Source organism: Leptosomus discolor, chromosome Z, assembly GCF_034619465.1.
Source record: "Leptosomus discolor isolate bLepDis1 chromosome Z, bLepDis1.hap2, whole genome shotgun sequence".
NCBI lineage: Eukaryota > Metazoa > Chordata > Aves > Leptosomiformes > Leptosomidae > Leptosomus > Leptosomus discolor.
The window spans coordinates 81,928,650-81,948,039 of record NC_141419.1 but is presented as its reverse complement, the minus strand read 5'-3'; the positions used below and the strand labels follow the sequence as shown (position 1 = coordinate 81,948,039).

Sequence of the window (19,390 nt, the reverse complement as noted above, 5' to 3'; positions counted from 1 at the left end):
TATGCTTTAAAAAAAAGGAACATTTTTTCTTCTTATCTCAAACAGTAGCATTTTGTTGAACCAGTATGACAGCAAATCACCATAAATAAACAAAGTCCAGCAAGTTATTTGAAAATCCGATTTATGGCAACCTTCCTTGCTCTAACAGGAAGACTACAACTTCAGCATAAGCTATCAAGTTCTTTTTTCCATGAGGCATAAATTATACTTTTTCCTCCATTCTATAGCTGGAGAAGCTAATACTGACGTCCCTTAGTAAACCTTTGTGGGTAACTGAAGGCAGAATTTGCCTGATATGGCTCCTTGAGGAGCACAGAAATTTAGCCCAGGATCTAGAACCATAACTCAACTCCTGGCAAGTCCATCCTAAGGTTAAAAAACATTGCCTCCCAGGATTGCAGTGCTCCCACTGATGTAAATCTGGAGGGGCACCGTCAAGGACCCTTCCAGGCACACTCAATAAAACTGCACTTCAAATGTGGGTCAGTGCAAGGACAACAAACAGCACAAACAAGACTCTGGTCAATAAACTCAGCCTGGAAAGTCAAGTAGAGAACTCGCTTCGTTGGTAAGATGCATTCAATCTGCTTTAAGAACTTTTTGTGTTCTTTTTTTTTCACGGGATGCTAAGAATTATGAAGAAGAATTCCCAATCTGATGCACTTTGGTATAGGTCCAGGGAAGACAGCAGAGAGATGGAAATGCAACCCTTTGCAAATCTTTTCATACAGCACCTTTAGTGCCCATGCAGGGGACCAAAAGAGCCATCCTTTAACACAGGTGAGCTTCTAAGAATAATCAAGAAGAGACCAGTCCTGCAAACACTCATGCATGCCATGGAGTTTTCTTGAGCTCCTGTGCTACACAGATAAATTTCTGCAGGAAAAGGACCTAATTTAAGATCAGATACAAGGAGGAAGTTTGAACGCTGTCTCAATCTACTTCGAACACAGAGATGTCATGTCTTTATAAAAACATGTGTGTGTAAAGCTCTTCACTGAGGTTATATCACAGTGAAATTTTCACTTCTCTTAAAGAAGTTTTAAAACTAAGATGAAATAGGACGTGTTAACTTGGCCTGAATGATCATATACAGAGAGAGCAGACTGAGCCTGTGCTCCTAAAGCAGACTTTCAACAGAAACATCTGAAAACTGGGAAGTGTCGGGTTGTCCCGTTTCCCTCCCTCATCCCTAATTTACTGGTTTTTGTGGAAGAAAGAAATGTGGGGAACTAAAGGGTGAGAGTGGCCAGGGAAACACGCTCAGAAGTAGCTGCTTTAGTATCTTCTGTTTTGCTATTAGACAAGCTAGAAGACAAGCAGGACAAGGTAGAATAAAAACGTATCCCACGTTCTCCGTTTTTCATCACATTCCTTTTTGTGTTTATTCATTTTAAAATCAGAAAAGCTTGACATGAGAATTTTTCCATGAAAATTCCAAAACAGAAGACAACATCCCATTTGCTATAGGCTCCTCATCTCTCAATTTTGAAATTTAAAGCAGTTTCAGCAACTGCTCTCTGGATATGCATTTGTAGCCCCCAGGGAGTAGAAAGTCCAGTGCAGTAGACATCCACTTTCTTCAGGAAAAACAAACAAACAAACAAACCCTAATAAGCTTTTTAAATCCAAATATACATCAAAACAACCTTTCCACATCTGCTTAAGCAAATCTACTATTTTCCATATAAGCAGCACATCGCATAATACATGGAGAAGGCAACATCTGAGGCATCACAGGAGTCACAGTCTGAGGTAATACTTGCCTGTAGAACTGTCTGGGCCATCATGCAGACCAACAGCTCAACCATGGTTGGGTTCATCATGCTACTGTTTTCCAAGCAGCCGGCAGACATCAGTCCAGACTGTCAGCATGTCTGTCTGCCACTGCTCCTTGCTGCTGCCTTAGAAACCTGCAGTTAAAAGCACGTATCCCCAGGGGGATCAAGCATTTACCAAACAGTAGCTTTAGTGACCCCTGGTCCCTCAAGTCTCTCTCTCACCTTCTCGTTCTCAACCACTAAGATCTACCAAAGACTCTCAGCCCCATTTTCACCCGTTTTTCTCTTCCCACAGATGCTATTATAAAGATTAAATAATTTTCCCTTTGGCTGTTTTTGTTTGAATTATAACTCATTTCAACTCTCAAAGGCAATAATCTCTAAACTAAGGGGTTTTGTCAGAATTCCAGAGAGCAATGTTTAGGAAACGACACTGCTTTTTCTGCTGCAGCTATGATAATAAACTCTATAATGAAAATTGAATATGATAATAACATCTTGTTGAATAGGCAAGATGTCAGATTTACAACATATATTAAATATGTTGAATGTGATCATAGAGATATTAACATTCCACTGAGTCACTGGAGCTCTGGGCAGGAAGTTATTTACAATGAAATAACTCATCCAATAAAGTTATTTGCTCTCTCTTACAAAAAGAATTCTGAGCATACCTTTTTGGTGTGTTTTGACAAATTTCTAAATTGTCAGCATTTACCCATTACTTACAAAATATTGCAATAATACTTCATGTATTTCTTCATCTGTTTTGCAGATTATACCATCTAGCTGCTTGGACTTACACATCTTGTTATGGAGAATTAGACGGTCAGCCTTCTCCCTCAAAGGAGGGTAACGAGACTACGAAGCCAACCTGAACACTGCTGTTTTACACTGGAAGCGATGAACCACTAATTTCTCCATAGAAGGACTGTTGTTTGTCATACATTTGTTAGACCAGATGAATATTGTCCTCTATTTCTCCGAACTCTCTCTCTAGTGTAACTTGCCTTTGACTTACAAGTCTATTCATTCTCCAAGAACAATAAATTTAAAAACTCAGATTATAGCTTTGATTTTGCCTCTCTTTCCCACTTAAAACATTGTGTATGTACTGCTTTAGCTCTCAGCCCATTTGAAAAGGAGAAAAATTCCATCTGATGTGCATTTACTACTGAATGGGTGCTAATATCAATACAGTGAATAGGATCACTGTGTATTTCACCTTATTTAAATTCCAGTACAGATCATCAGTTAAAATGGATATGGTTAGAACTGAAGTTTCACAAAAAAAAAACCCAGAAGTACATGTTTTTAATATCTGTATGTATGCTAAATGCTTTAAGGTCTCGTACTTCATTTTTTGAACCAGGATCAATAATGAAACCAACACAACATGATGGAAAACACTCTTTAAGCGAGAAGGATTTCCCAAACACAACTAAGCTCTGAGATTACTGTCTGCAACTGAAATTGTATTTTCTCTTCAACTATTAAACAGAGCTATCCTCAAGGAGATGCAAACAAATTGCTTTATTTTCCTAGGCCAAGAAGAAATCAAGTCAGCACTGTATGGATTCAGATCTCCATTGTTTCTGCTTACAATTGGAATAACACAGAAGAAACAGCAAAGTACAGCAGTAGAGTGACATTTGCTACTGTTAGCTTACAAAAGAAGCCACCAGTTTGAAAACTGAAACTGAGCAAACAGAAAATGGACAACAGAGAGAAAAAAATTCCAAGTGGAATTTGGGGAAAGATTTTTTTTACTGTAAATCAAAGTCAGCTCTGCTTATTTGGATGGTAGACATATGTCTCAGCCTCTTAGTAAGCATGAATCTTAAACAGAGGAACCCTGGAGTGACCCATATGTGTCTGTAGGAGACATAGGCAACACAAACGAAGGTCTCCAGAGCAGATCTTCTCCCTGTCACTGACTTAATGCAAAGCAAGCCCTGCCATTCCCAGCAGCTCCAGTTGAAGTGGCACTAGTGTTGAACACTCAGCAATGATTCATAAATTGAGAGAAAAGTAATCTCATGGCACTGTGGTAGAGTCAAAACCAAAAGATTAAACTCAAGGTTGTTAGAATTCAGCATAATCTCATTGAAATCATACGTGCCTCAAACGACCAGCATTGCACCAGAGCAAGCGCAATCCAAAATGTGATCTGTCCCACATACACTGTCTCTGCACATCTGTAAATCAGCAGTACAGGCCACACCAGGCGTCTCACACATACCTGCTTTGTGTGACCTTGTTGCACGTATACAGTAAGTGCTCTCCCAAACAGAGATGCAATGACAGAAAAACAGGCAAGTACAGCAGAAGTCTCAGAAAACCTGTTGCCCATGTGCTCTTCATACTGGGCAATGGCTTTCACAGCAGAATATGGGCAATCCCACCTTATCTGGGATGTCTAGCAAGCCTGACCTATTTTTCCAAGTGTAGTTTAAATATTTCGTGTTCAACTACTTCCCAATAACTCTGTGCTGTGATAATGAACAAAGGCAATCTGAACTGAGCAAAGACAGAACAGGCAACTTAAATATCTGCTGGTAAGGTGTTCCTGCTGCCCCACACAGCGTCACGCTTTATAGAGGGGGAGAGATGTTTTCCAAACTGAGGAAGGAAGGAAGGTGAGAGGCTGTCAAAGGAAGATGCATCAGCTCCTGTCACCTAGCTCCAAGTCTAGTTGGGAGAACAGGCATCCTCTCCGGGGTGCATGTGTGTGTGGTTTTGTTTGGTTTTGTCTGATGTTTTGTTTTCCTGGGTTCTACTTAAATAGAAGCGTGGAAGCATTTAAATTCTACTTCTTTGGGGAGTGATTACCCCCCTTCTATCACACACATATCTGTCACACAAATCACCAGCAAGATGGAATTTTTATCTTTTTATGTCTATATTTAATTTTTTTCTGTTTGCTCCATGCCCCTGTTGTTTTTTTTCCTTCTCTTCTTCGCTGGTCTGTATCGTTATCCTTCCATTCCCGCCTTTTCTGTCCTGCCTATTTTGACCGCAATCAGTACAGAACAACCAAGCTCAACAGGTCTCTGTCACAATGGGAGCAGTAACACAAGTATTAATGACGTCCTGCTGCTAGCAAGAGAGACTGCAATCACTTTTTTAAGGACAAACAGTCTGACCTTAGGGAGCATATACAATACTTAGGATAATTACAAAAGTCATATTCCTTTTGGCGGCCTATTTTTATTACATACTTTGTATCAGCCTTGGGAGGCCCTGGGGCTACTCTTTTGTTTGTCTGGAGTCTCTTGAGCTAGACAACATGCCCGTGAAAGTCAGTTCATATTTAACCCTATATTCTGCAGATGAAAACCATAATGCAATGCACCTGGATTTCATTATCAGTCAAACCACCAAGGAGGGCACTTATCAAAGCTCTTGACTTGCCAGTTTTAAAATTCTCCAAAGTGCTTTGATGTGAATATAAAAAACTTCTGGACTACACGAACAATCATTTGCCAGACCTCATCCTTTACTTGTAGCACGTCCTACTCAGTGCACTACTCACAGAAATTACACAATGTTCTGAAATATCATTAATTATATTGGTTCATTTTGGAGTGAACTGGCTGTACAGAGGAGACTTTGCACAGTAAACCCACGGAAGCACCGTGTTTTGCTGCAGGAGGCTTTGCTCCAGCCAGTTGCAACCACATCTGCTGAGATGTCAAACCTCTAACCTCACCCAAATTCAGTAAGAATTAAGATCCTTAGCCTTAACACCTGAGACAGCAAAGTGACCCAGAAAGGCATGGCCGCTCAAATGTGGTATCGAAACCTGCAGACATGTGTGTGGCATTTGAGTTACTCTTAACTGGCAGATATTCACAATGTTTCTCAGTAACTGCGAGCAATCTGTTCCCTTGGCAATTACAGCAAAGGAAATCGAATCAAACTAAGGACTGATTGCAATCAGAACCATGATGCTTAAGAGTGCTACTTTCAAAACAATAGCGAAAAAAAAATATAGGAAAGCTGGGAAAAATGTCTTAGCATCATTTTAGCATACACTGTAAAAAAGTAGTGTATTGAAGGAAAATTTTATTTATTCACATTTACAAAAGTCTACCTGTGATGACAATTTTTTAAAAATGTATACATAAAACAGACAACAAAACTTTTTAACTAAGAGAACACTTATATTTGTTGCACCTCTTCATAAACACTGTGCTAGTGAAGAAATTAGTATTAGTGAGACTCAGAGAGCAGCACTCCTTCCACGGTTGTGCCTCGTCACAGAGGTGCTAAACACATTGTTTTCTTGATGATGGTTTGATATGGAGTTCAAAAGGCCCAATACTATATATGTATTCACAGGTTTCTTCATAGGATGAATAAATTAATAAGTTCTAACACGCTTCATTTTCAATCCAACCACCAAGTAGCATCGCTGCAGCTCCTTCAGTAGCACTCACAGTATACATGGGCATGTTTCAGATGCTCATGCTACCCTGACTGATGCACAGAGCAGCTCATGGAGCTCCACCACTGAACTACGTGCAAAAGAGCAATTGTTAGTTTACCGAAACATAAAGAAACTCTTTTGGCAGACCTGGAATTACAGCTGTTGTGTATGTTTTGTCTTCTAAAACCAAAACAAAATTCAAAATCATATCCTCTCTTAAATTTTCAGCAAAATTACACCATGGAGTGCATTTCCCTGCAAGATAACTGATGATTAAGTGGTACTTGCTCTAATCAGATAAATTTCTTGATTTTACTGTTATAATATATCAATTTGGGCTCCTTCAATTCTATTAAAACTGAAACAGTCAGCAAAACTTCAGAGAGGAAACACAATGGCAACCATAAAAAAGAAAACTCTTAAAAGGAAAGTCAGAAGATAAGATGACAAAATGTCATCCTTGCTTACTCCAGCTGAAAGCTTCAAAATTTTATATAGCTCTTTTTTTTCCTGTTGGAAAGCTCTGCAACATGCTCATCAAGCATCTGAGAACCAGGAATTGCATATGGTCCCCAAGGGCATATTAGTGAAAGTGCTGCTCTTTGTGAAACAGCTACAATCCAACTTGCTTGCAATTACTTTTATCTTTTAAGAATGTGCAAAATGATACAGTCTATAAAAATAGTAGGCTCCACCAGCAATATCAGCATTCAAGAGAGTAAAAAGAAATGCTTTTTGAGGCATGCGATCTCTGGTTTGCATCAGAATTAAGTAGGGTGTAAGTATACATGCATTCTCTTCTGCAATACATTTGAACTGTTTTGAAGTGTAGAGCAACTTTTCACAGTAAAACTTAAAACCTGAAATGTAGGGAGGGCCTTTGTAAAGTACTTGTAGCTGCTGATTATCAGATGAAGAAGCTGACAACCTACACTGAAACGTGTTCATTCTATTTAAAAGAACTTTTGCTTGTGAAATACTTCAAAAAGACTTTACTGATTAAGTTCTAAGCCAAGATTTAAGCCCCACAACATGGGGCTTATTTGCAGATATAACATGTAAAGATTTGTCTCATCTTTATAAAGTTTTTACCATCATTAGCTAGGACTATTCTGCCAAGCACTGTTATTCTAAACCTCCTACTCCCTGCTGGTCCTGCAGAAGGAAGGAGCACGAGCAGCCTCCATCACTACACAGACCAAATTAGGGTATAATAGGCTCCTTGAGGAAAGTGCACACTTCATTTTCAGCAAAAAATGCAGGAAATAGAGAGTGCTCGCCGTGATGTCAAAGATGGATAATTTCTCTCACCAGGTCAATAGTCTACTTGTTTCAAAAAATCAGTTTCGTCAACTAATTTAACTTTATTTGCAGGCTGACATGGAATTAGACTAATAGTTTCAGCTCATTTCCTTAATTTAGCCCGTTTATAAAAAATTTCTGAAAAGGAGCAAAATTTCTTTCAAGCCAATTTTCAACAATATTTAAGCGTCTAGTAGACAGAGATGTGCAGTCAGTGAATACAAATATTCTCATCTTCCCGTCTGTTTCATGCTTGAATCTGCCTACAACTAGTGATGGGCAAACAGCTTCCCACTAGCAAATGTTTCTGTTCGGTCTGTATATTATCTTTCTGAACCATTTCCAGTACATTCTCTGAATTCTGACTTCATATAATATTTAGCTTTCCTAATATACAACAGTTAGATGATCAAATTTTGCTGGTTTTTCAAAAGGAAGCAATTCCAGCTAGTAAATTGTACCAGATTAGACGTTGAGCCTCCTGAACATGAAAGTGACATAACCATTACCATCCCCTTACAGGAACACAGCTACATGATCAGGATAAAGGAAGGGGATGCCTATTCCAGACGCTGCTTTTTCTTCTGGACCACAGAAACAATGTACAGTCTCATTGTTTAAAACAAAAATGAATGAATGACTGTAATGAAAAGGACTGTCACAGGCAAGTGATAACACATGGAAGCACTGAAGAAAACTGCAGCAACATTCATGTAATTTAATGCCAGCAAACTGTTTAAAAGTCTATCAGAGCCAAACAGGTTAACATCACATTCACACAGCTGGAGAAGACAGCAATATGAGTGAGGCTTCATATTCTCATGCTGCCTGAAGTTAATAAAATTTTATGAATTTTGCATACAGTGGGAATTCAAAGTCTTACTGCACTATTACATTATCAACAAATCTGCAGAACTTACTCTCTGTACCTACATGTGGGGCTATTAGTACCAGGTACTTTGTGCCATTACATACAAGAGTTTAAATGAGATTTGCACTGAAAAGATATCGTACAAGCTCTCACTGCTTTTTGCATCTGTCCTCTATGATCTTATGAAAATAAATACAGAGAACATCTAAAAAAACACAAATCAAACTAAGCCAAGGGCCAGACTGCACACATTCAAAAAGGAAAAAGACATCTAATTATGTACAAGGTTGCTATGACCACAGGGAAAAATGCCAATATAGTCTCAGTGCTTGGCCCCACTTTTGGCTTGGCCCTCCATTTGGCTCATCTTTATACATGAGTAAATCTGGTGGAAAAAAAAAAAAAATTCAAGAAATATATTTTGTGATGAAAAGATGCTATTTTTATTGAAGTGCTCTGAAACATGTTGATTTTCATGAAAAATTCCAGCAGGATGAATAAAAGCATGAAATTGCTTTCAGTCAAGAATTTATGCTTTGGAAGATTAATTTTGCTCAGCAATTTTGACAGCTGACTTCAGACGTATTTCTTTTTTTACTTAACTAATTGCACAGCAGATCATTAATAGTGGTGCATGTTGTCTTATTGCCTGACATGTTATGACATGAGATAAATTTTGTGTCAGTTTGTTTAATTTCTACATAAAAGGTACTTTGACCTAGAAAAGAAATTAGGTGTGTATGCTAATAGTAAATAGCACCCGACATTTACTATCCTTTTAAACTATCTCTAACAATGTACATAAATCACTATATTATTCACAACTATTGTCATAATGAAATGCTGTGAAAAAACTGTCTGGGAAGATAAAAAATAAGATTTTGTAAGAATAGAAATTAGAACACCAAAATCAAGTTTCTTAGGAACCTGGAGCAAAAGTTCCCTAAAGCTGCAGCTGAGTTTCTGTCCAGCTGAATTTTTTTAAATGTTCGCTGTCATTCCAGACATGGAAACTCAATCCTAAAATACCTAAATTCCCTACGAAACAAAACCCACCTCAAGGCACCACAGGATTAGTCAACACTTGCAGACTTCCTGTCATCTTGTTAACAGCCTCAACCTCAAAAAATTAATGAATCTTAAATTAAAACATGTTCTGCCAAGGTTAATCCCATGTGCCTGTTGGAAGCACACCTTGCTACCAGAGCAACAGGGATGCTGCTCTTCCCCTAAGGTTCACTATCATGTGTGGGTGATGCTGCTGGTCCATGTCAGAGCATGGCACACCTCGGAGGGGCAGGACCAGCAGCACACCGCAGCACAGGTATGTCCTCTGTGCAGAGCTGCTCTGCTAAGCCACATGTCTCTGTTTCGGAGATGCTGCCCTGCTCTTGTCCATATGGACATCATGAAAGAGAGCTCACAGGGTGGGGGATGGAGCCTTCCTCACCCAACCCTAAAGGCTAGACCTTGAAAACACGTGATTACATGGAAATTGATTTTTTTCTTTTTTAAAGCGAGGCAGCCCTAGCAGTCATAGATACAGGAAAGATTTGAAAACATGAACCAGAACAAGTTAGAATGCAGTGCAGGGATTCGGAAATGTTCATTCACAGTCTGTGCTGTTTTGGGATGGTGAATACCGCTTGGGATTGTGCAGGGGGAGAGCTGGGGAGAGAGGGAGGGAGGGAGGGAAGCAGGGAGGGAGGGAGGGAGGTCTCGGCACAACCAGAGCCCAAAGGTCAGAAATACCTCAGCAAGGATGAAAGAAAGTACAAGTGGGACTTGGCAGCCGGACAGAGTCCTGCTTTCTTTGCACGGTGGCCCGCAGCAGCTGGTGGAGCCTGTGAAGTCCTCATCCATTACACACAAAGCAGACTCACTTTGCTCAGACAGATTTTGGGACATGCAATAACTAGCAGGATGGTCATGTGTGTGCTGCTTTATGCAGCTCCCATTCTGGCTTTTTCCTTCTGTAACTCCGCACTCAGCACAACCTTGTTCACCCCCAGTGCTCTGCTGCAGGTTCAACTAAGTACTCTCCTTCCCTGCAAAACCTACACACTGCCTCACTCCAAAAAGCGCTGCATGCTGCTGCGTACTACGGAGCTGCTTGTAAGTGGGCTCTGCCTCACCTTCAGAGGGAGAGGAGAGGGAAGATAAGGGAAGCAGGGAAGGGTGGTCTCCAATCCCCGCAGAGTCCTTTCCAGGGGCTGTAAGGATGCTAACGTTGCTGAGAATGGGCCAGCAGTGTGAGACCTTCCCAGGTGGCTGTGGCTGCCGGAGGGCATGAACCAGTCCTGAGCATGTGAGCACGGGACAACACTGCTGCACCATGTGTCTACAGCTCTCTGGTATTTATGCCAAACAGAAATCACTCTGGGAAGAAATGGATGATCTCTGTAACACTTTTCACAAGCAGTAATGTGTCTTATCGTATTTTTGGTATACATAAGTGGCTCCCTGCCACACACAGGCATATGCGCACAGGCAGAGCACAGTCACTTCCACAAAGCAACCTCTGACAAAAAGCAGCTTTCATAGATGAAACATCTCATCTGTGGGGATGGGACTAATCAGAGGACATCAGTAAAGGGGTACATGTATGCTCATACTTTGTGTATATTTCTCCAAAAGCACACCTACTGTCAACTGTTCTGGACATTTGTCATCATTAGAATAGCTTTAAAATTCTTCTGAGAAGCAGATGATGTTTCTCAAATATACAGCTGAAAAACAAAAACTTAGGGCTGGATTCATCTTACTTAATTTGAGAAGCCTCTGCCGAAGTCTCCCCTAGAGCTGCTTGATGAACAAGTTATTCGTTCTGAGGCTATGATTCATCTACCTAAATGTAATGAATCCAGCTGATCTGATTATCCTGCAACTAATGCAGCTATAACTCCGATACACTCCTAGACATCCAGAAGACAGAGGAAGCCTCTCTCACCATGTCAGTGACTGACAGCCAGGGTACAGCAATCAAAAACCACACGCACCCTCTCCAGCAATGCCTTTGAGGTGACATTTGCAACGAGTTACTACAACCTTTCACTGAGGCAACACCAGGACTTGCCAAGGGAGATGCCGAATGCGAGAGGGATGTCACTAAGTTACCTGCTCTCCAGTGCGTGGGGCAGCAGAAATGCCGGGGCGGGTTTAGTGCAGAGCGGGGGGGGGGGGAAGGAAACAGATGCCACAGCTGCTGCCCCCGCGCCTGACACCGACACGCGTGTGTGCGCCCCGCTCCCCCGAATCCCCCCCGGGGCGGCGCTGCGCCTTCCCTGCGGGCAGCGAGCCCCGATCCGCGGCCACGCGTGTGCCCCGCGGCTCCGCGTTACCCACCCCACCCCCCCGCCCGCCCTCCGCGGAGCTCACCTGAAGCAGGTGGTGAGCTCGCCCGTGGGTTTCAAGCAGGGGTACCGGGTGGTGGCGATTTTGTTCTCGGAGCAAACCTCCCTGCAAGGCGGGGAGTCGGATTATACACACACACACACACACACAAAAAAAAAAAAAAAAAAAAAAAAAAGGAGGGGAAAAAAATAAAAAAAGAAAAAGAAGGTGGTGGATGCGGGGAGGGGACACACGCACAGGAACAGGAGCGCGGGGGTCCGCGACGGGGGGGACACCCACCTGTCGCCGTCCTGTGGCTCCTCCCGGTAGGTCCAGGCGTGCCCCAGCGCCAGGAGCAGCAGCAGCCGGAGCGGGACCAGGCTGCCGGCCGGCCGCCCCATCGGGCCGCCTCTCCCCTCCGCGCCGCGCCGGCTCTGCCCGCCCCGGCCGGCGGCGGGGCTGCGCCGACCCGCCGCTCCTCCCGCCCCGGCGGAGGGCCGCCCCCCGCCGCCGCCAGATGTGCCCGTGGGGAGGGGCCGCGCCCGCCCAGATGTGCCGGCAGATGCGGCCCCGCGGCGGGGCGGGGCAAGGAGGGGCGACGGGCAGATGTGGCGGGGTCGCGGCAGATGTGCGGAGGAGGGCAGACGACATCAATGCCCGCTCCTCGCCCCCCCCCCCCCCCCCCCCCCCCAGTCCCTTCCCAGACCCCCGGCCGCAGGGAGCAGGGGGAAAGGAGGGGGTGCCCACCCCAGGGCGAGCGGGGCAGAAAGCGATGGAAAGGTCCGAAGCCGTGGGGGCGATCAGTGCTCTGGGTGCACCATCACTGACGCTTTCCAGATTCGGCTTTATCTTAAATCTCTTTCCCAGAGGAACGGAACTGTTCAAAGCATCTCTCCTGCGATGGCTGTTTACCCTTGTGTACGGCCGCCACTTCCCCGCCATTCATAAAAAGGAGATGAACGACAACGGATTTTGATAAAGCAGTGCATCAGGGCTGGGCCACTGTACTGTATCCTGTTTTCACAGTTAAACTGCCTGAGACCAGGGGAGCAAACCTGCAAAACGACGATACCTTTACAAAGTTCAGCTCACTGAATTTGATCACCCCATAACTGCCTACAAGTACAAAAGGCTCCAGGCAAATGAGGGGGTGTGTAAATCAGCACACTAGCACTTTCACCTGTAGTATAAATAATGTCACTTTACAGCCAGAAAATCTGAGTAACAGATTGTGCTAGTGTATTGTTACAGACAGAAAAGTCAGGGATATGCAAGTAACAAACCGTAACTCTCTATTAAACCAGCACAGAAGTAATAAAGGGATGTAAGAAGGCTCAAGCAACCCCCTTCTATTTTTCGCCCTGACATAGGCAACTATTTGAATGAGTCACTTCTGTGCCTCAGGTTCCCCTGTCTGTAACCGGAAGACCCTAATAGCAAAATAAGTAAATAAATAATGCAGATCCCCATATATGAATCAGCTACGATTAAGCTGTTAATCCCTTTGGTATGTTGTACGGTACCCAGAAGGCGGCTAATGATAGATGGACACTTACTTGGGAAACTCTGGGACTTGTCAGAAGTTTTCTCTGACTTGCGCAGCAGCATCTATCTGCTGTTACCACAGTCTGCTCTCTGTGCTGTGAACCGCCAACTTCAAGGTATTTCTCCGCACTAAGTGTCCCTGCATATTCTATCTATTCCTGTGCTCAGTAAAGCCAAGGACTTCTGCATGGCAGAATTTTTTTCCCCGCTTGTTTTTGCTTTTGTTATTGAGAGGATGTTTCAGATGTTTATTCTGTTATAATTACTTCTTTTCCTTTATACAAATAACGAGTAAGCAAAGACAGGACTTGCTGTCTTGAGGCCAGAGAAAAGTGTGGGTGTTTCTCACAGGACTAAACCCTCATCTCTCTCAGACAGCCGCTCCTGATTTGGAGATAACAGAAACAAAAGCAGGACCTGGGTGCTTGCAGGACCCAAGCGCTCAGGAGGCACCTGTCTCCACATCATGCTCTTTACCCTCCCGCTCCAGGTAGAAAGTATCCAGTGACAAGGTCTGAAATGAAGAGAGTTTTGCACTGCTGTAACTCCTGTGATGTCTGTCTATAGATAACAAAGGATTTAATTTACCACATTCCAGAATTGGTAACAGGCCCTCCAAAAAACTCAGTTTTTTAAAGAAATTGAATCATACCTGAGCACAGAGCTGAAGCCCTTTGGATGATTTCCAGCCCAGACCCAAGTGTTATGACTTTGGGAGGACTCTGATATAGGTCTGGCATAAGTATGCTTCCAAAATGTCAGGTTTTTTCCAGAACTTTGGCTATTCAATGCAGATCTGATTCACTACCTGAATTGCTTAACTCGGCTCTCTGCCTTTTCTTTGATGCCTACCACCCACATAGCACAGTATCAACACACTGTACTACCTTGTTAATTAAAAATATTATATCAGCTTACATATGTATTTATTTAACTCATGCAAACAGCCTTGTTAATTTAAACAACGTAACCTGCAGGTGAAGCTAATCCTGTACTCAACTCTGCCAAAGCAGGGCCCAAAGTTTTATATACAAAAGAATTTAAGTGTGATCAATAGTTGATAGAAAAGAGAGTTTAAGCAGCATTGTACTTTGCAGTTGGTGACCCTATTACAGCTGAATACATTAAAGTTGAGTGTTTCATCATTTTACTTCATCTCAGCATTAATGACCTTGCAGCCAGGGCCATCCTGAGAACAAGGCTTGCTTCCTGGAAAGTGTTGAAGGGTGGCGGTGGTTAAGGAAACACTGAAATGTTCCTGTTGCCTCAGGGAAGGAATGATCTGGGACTGTTTTCATACACAGTAAATAAGCAGAATGTGATTTCTCGTGCGAGGGATGCTTTTCCTTGTGCAGGGTCATGTTAGTTTTGACTTGCCCAACTCAAGCACGTATGAAGTTGATTAAGCGGCACACTGAATTTTGGAGCGCTCTCAAAGAAAAGAATGAGGAATTCAATGTAGTAAAGTGCTTATCAGAAGTTTTATTTATACTGTTTATGTAGGAAGATGCATCGTTTCCTGCAGTTCATTCATAATGGTGTTGTTAAATTAATAATACAATTTCAAGTTTCTTTTCTGGATTTTGCTGGTAACTGGAATAGCTCAGAAGCAAACTTTGATCACTGTCTCTGAACAGGCTCTTTCAGAAGCCCGTTTCCATAGTGGAAAGGCACAGCCTCTGCAGACTGCGAAACAGGAGGAGAAGGGTATACAGGGCAGCCCTGACCCCCTCAGAAATACACTGAGGTCAATTGTAACCACAAAGAGTTCACAAGATCTTGAGCAGTTATTGTATTATCCTGCCGCTCACAGACCTCCATCAGAGCTGTTGTATTGGGCTCAGTATAAATGCACAGAGACCTCTGAAAGTTTAATGGTGATCCTGAACACAGAAGATTATTTTTCCCTGCTTCCTATCCCTGCCTTTAAAATTACTATGACTATCATGTTTGGGTGGAGTGGGGTGTTGGGTATTGTTTTGTTTTGTTTTGTTTTAGATGTTTCACTGGAGTCTTCAGAGGTATGCACTGTGTTTTTTCTTAATCCATTTACAACCAACATTTTCGTTAGTGCATTTTCCATCTGTTTCAATCAAAAAACAAGTAACCAGTTATTGTAAATAGTCCTAATCCCATTGCAGCATTGTGTTTGCATCAAGTGCCTTAGTGGCAATCCCACCAGATCTCCAGCTGTCGGCGTTAACGTGTTCAGGGAGATCAGAACAGGACTGAAGTTGTAAACAAAGAGAAAACAGAGGTTTTAAAGAACTTCTTGGGCATAGGATACTTCACAGATTTCAAAAGCCTCGTATTGGTCTAGGTGAACTAGGTTGCCTTCCAGGTGAACGCCCAGATTGAACCTGTCTAGATCCAGACTTGTACTTCCAAGAAATATTTCACAATCCAAGCTCAGCTGCTAAACACTCACCCATGCTTGGGCAGTGGGGGATTTCTCACGCTATTTCAACTCCAGGAGGCATCTAGAGCGGTGTCCCATCTCAGAAAAAAAGCCAGAACCAGATAGTGGAGAGAAAAAAATGTGTGTCCTGAATAATTACATCTATCTCCCTAGAGAGAGGTGGAATTTCTTCCTAACCTTTTTGTGATCAACAGAGTTGCCTGGTTTGTAAAAGGCTGCAAAAAGCAAGGAATAAATAGGCAGAGCAAAGGCAAAGAGTGAGAGCAAATGCTGTCAGAGATCATCCATGGGTCCTCAGGGAGCAGGTCTGGGACAGTATAGAAGAGAGAGAAAGGACAGGAAAAAAGAAGGAGGAAGAATCAGAGGAAAGCCAGGGAAGAGAAAGGAGCTGACGAAATGTCAGGGAACCTTGCAGCACGGGATGAGGTCTGACCGGGTCTAAACAGGTATTACTTCCTAAAAAAGGATGATAAAGCAGCCAGCAGAGCATCTGTCAGAGCAGGAAAGAGGCAGGAAGGGATGCTGACAAGACAGTGGTATGGCCACAGCAGCACCTAGTTATGTCTGGGTGGCAAAGAGCAGAGGACAAGAAGGGCTAAAAAGATGGAGGAAGGCAGTTATGCTTCTTATCTCTTTGTTCCAGCCACCCCCGTGTTGTGTGTTGAAGTGATGAGAAACTGTGAAAGTTAAAATATTTTTTAATTACAAGGTGTTACACTACCTCTGAAGTCCAACATGTGAAATATGCCACAAAACATGTAATCAATAAAAATATCGAGGCAGAAAGAAGATTCTTTTCATCACAAACACTATTACGGCACTTAATCCATCTAGGAGACAAAAAGTCTCTGCTTTCTGTCAGAGGCATTTTTAGTAAAACATGTTAATGAAGGACTGAGGTAGCTGAAATGTGATGCAACTGTTTTTAAAATAGCCATGGAAAAAGCCACCTCAGAAAACATGTGATGGTGACCATCAGGCATCGCCTCCAGAGAGCATCACTGCTACAGAAAGGAATTGTCCCAGTCTGCTTCCTCCATTTCACAGATAATTACAGGGCTCATCTTAGATTAGCAGCAAAAATAAACACCTTTTGAAAACATCAGCTAAAACAATAGCACTGCTGACCAAGCAGAAAATAGGTAAACGATAGCTCTAATCCACCAAAAACAAATCCTGATGGATACATAGGACATGGCAGGACACTAACCAGAGCTGACTTATTTTCTTGAGGGTTAGGTTTGAATTCCATTTTGTTATAAGAGATTAGAGTTGAAGAGTGCAGAATCTTCCATGGCATCCCAGCTATCAAACACCATCAGCCTCTGAGGTGGGTATGTGCTTCTTGTCAGTCCAGGCTCCTTTGACAAGGCTTGGTCTGTCACTCTAAGTGCATGGACAGCAAGATAAACAGATCCCTTCTACCGAGTCTTTGTAACAGTTAGAAAGAAGTCCCTATGCTTCTGAGGTTTATGAGGTTTTCCACCTAAAGTAGCAATTGCTCCGGTGATGATCACCCAACAGCAGTGCCGTGCTCTAGAAGCCGTGGGTGGAGAGGAAGACTTTGGAAGGTCACTGACTGAGAAATCACTTTTTAACCACAGACACACACAAATACCCTCACAGTTCCCATATGTGCACACAAGAAACAGAATAGGTGGGAAACTAGATGGTGCAAATTGAGCTAGAATTTGAGCACTTCTTTTGTTTGCAAATGCACATCATGGTGGCAGCACAGAGGAAGATGGTTGTGGAAAATATTCCTTTTTTCCTCAAAAAAATTAGGTGGTTCTTTGATTAAAAAAGCTGTGGGAACCCTGTTTTAGCATACAAGTTGCTTGCAAAAGAAGTGCAACACTCAAGATTGTTGCATGTACATGCCACCAAACTAGCTCGTAAATGGCCAGACTCTAACAACCCCCATGTTTTGGATGTGGATGGATCCCCAGCAAGGTGTGGGGGTTGTCTTTGAAAACTGCACACTGGGAAGTGCAGAGACTAGACATAATGCCTTGAGCAAGAGGAGACCTTCATGAAAGATTTGTGTTAACTGAAAATTTACAACTAGAGGGTGTTTTGGTTTTTTGTTTGTTTATAATTACATACAGTTAATCGACAAGCCTTTATTTTGGAATATGGAATATGGCTCACAGAAGAACAAAGATGTATCAGTTTCAGTCAACGATTTGCAAATGTTAAGAAAGATGTTCCAGTGTGTAAGGCATCAAGCCACATATGTGAAAGACATCAGAAGAGAATGGATGAAGCAACCGTCCAAAAAATGTGCTTTTCAATGTGCTCACACACATGCACACATGTAATTCCCATGCATACAAGCAAGCAAAACAGTGGAGAAAATGCTTTCAATTACTTCCTCTGCCTCAAACTGCTTACATGACCTTGGGTAAATGACGTAGGCCCAGACCTTCCACAGTCTAAATACCTCTAAGCATGTGGGTCCTAATCTCTGAACCTCAGCATGCTGTCTACAGCATGACCTAATCTCTTCTTTCCCACCTTTGATCTGGTTTGCTTATGTAAAGTCTAAGGTATTTATTTGAGGGGCAAAATTTGACCCTGATGACAGTATCAAAATATAAAATACAAATCTTTAAAAGTGCAAAATATACCTGTTACATAGAGAAATAGATATTTCACACTATATAATACATAACAGTAGTTTCCTACTTGTTTCCGATGTGGATTTGTTCCAGGAGTGCTCCACACTGCAATGCTAATTTCATCGGGTTCTTCTAGAGCTGCTAATCCAAAATTTCTCCATTATGGACCCATCTACAGCAAGTCACAGTAAGGTCAGGGATCTGCCACAGTCTGGTCCCTGCACACAGTGCCTCCTGCAGCCTGTGATCCCACCTGCAAAGGAAGCAAAATTATGCCACTTGCCATGCAGCTGGTTTGCAGCTACAGCCTGACACAGCCCCAGGCAGCTCAGGTAGCTGTGGTTACACCTGTGAAAAAGCTGCTTTTCTGCAGCTCGCCTTAGCGTTGCTTTAAAGTACGGCCCATATTCAAACCTACGCAGGGAAGCTAAGGAAGGCCTGTGACACAGGGGGAAGCAAAGCAGCCCCCACGCTGCTCTGCTCACGGCAATCCATGGAGCCCGTGCCAAAGCAAATGCAGCCTGGAGACCCTGTACATATGCCCCTGCTGTGGCGTCTCCTCCCAGCTGTATTTTCTTTGGCTTGAGCTCCTGCTGAGCTGTGGGCACTCTCCAGTGGCAGATGCATTAACACGGATGCGACTGGATGGAAATCCCAAAGTTTTCAAGCTTTCTTGGAGAGCGCAGAATCCTTGGTCATGTAGTTACAGAGTCCTTGTTCATATAGTTATGGGCAAAGCCAGGTGCAAAGCCAGGGAGGCTTCAGGGATGTATGGGTGTGCCATAGACTCTGAAATTTGCATCTCCTTGGAAAAGCCAGGATGCACATGCATGCTTGCGCACACACACACCCACACACACACCCGCCAACCCTTACCTCTAAATCTATTGAGGAAGGAATGTTTTAACTTGCATGTAATTTATAAGTGGGCAAATGGAGTTTACCCAGACTTAAAACCCTTCCACTCCCAGACTAACGCAGGTTGTTTAAACTGAAAATCAACCTGGCATGACAGCGGAAGCAGCAGCCTTGCACTGACAGTGCAGTATTCTGTGCCATGGGTAACAGTATGTTTCACGCTTTTCA

At 42.9% G+C, this 19,390-nt stretch overlaps 1 protein-coding gene across 1 annotated transcript in view; it reads right to left on the bottom strand.

Moving 5' to 3' along the window:
• CCBE1 (collagen and calcium binding EGF domains 1) overlaps nt 1-12,120 on the bottom strand; it is a 97,982-nt gene extending 85,862 nt beyond the window's left edge. The window contains exons 1-2 of the mRNA XM_086479991.1: nt 12,020-12,120; nt 11,765-11,845 (exon numbers count right to left, since the gene is read on the bottom strand). Coding sequence (XP_086336117.1) covers nt 11,765-11,845; nt 12,020-12,120 — 182 coding nt within the window. The remainder of the gene's footprint in view (nt 1-11,764; nt 11,846-12,019) is intronic.
• Between the last annotated feature and the right edge of the window lie 7,270 nt (nt 12,121-19,390).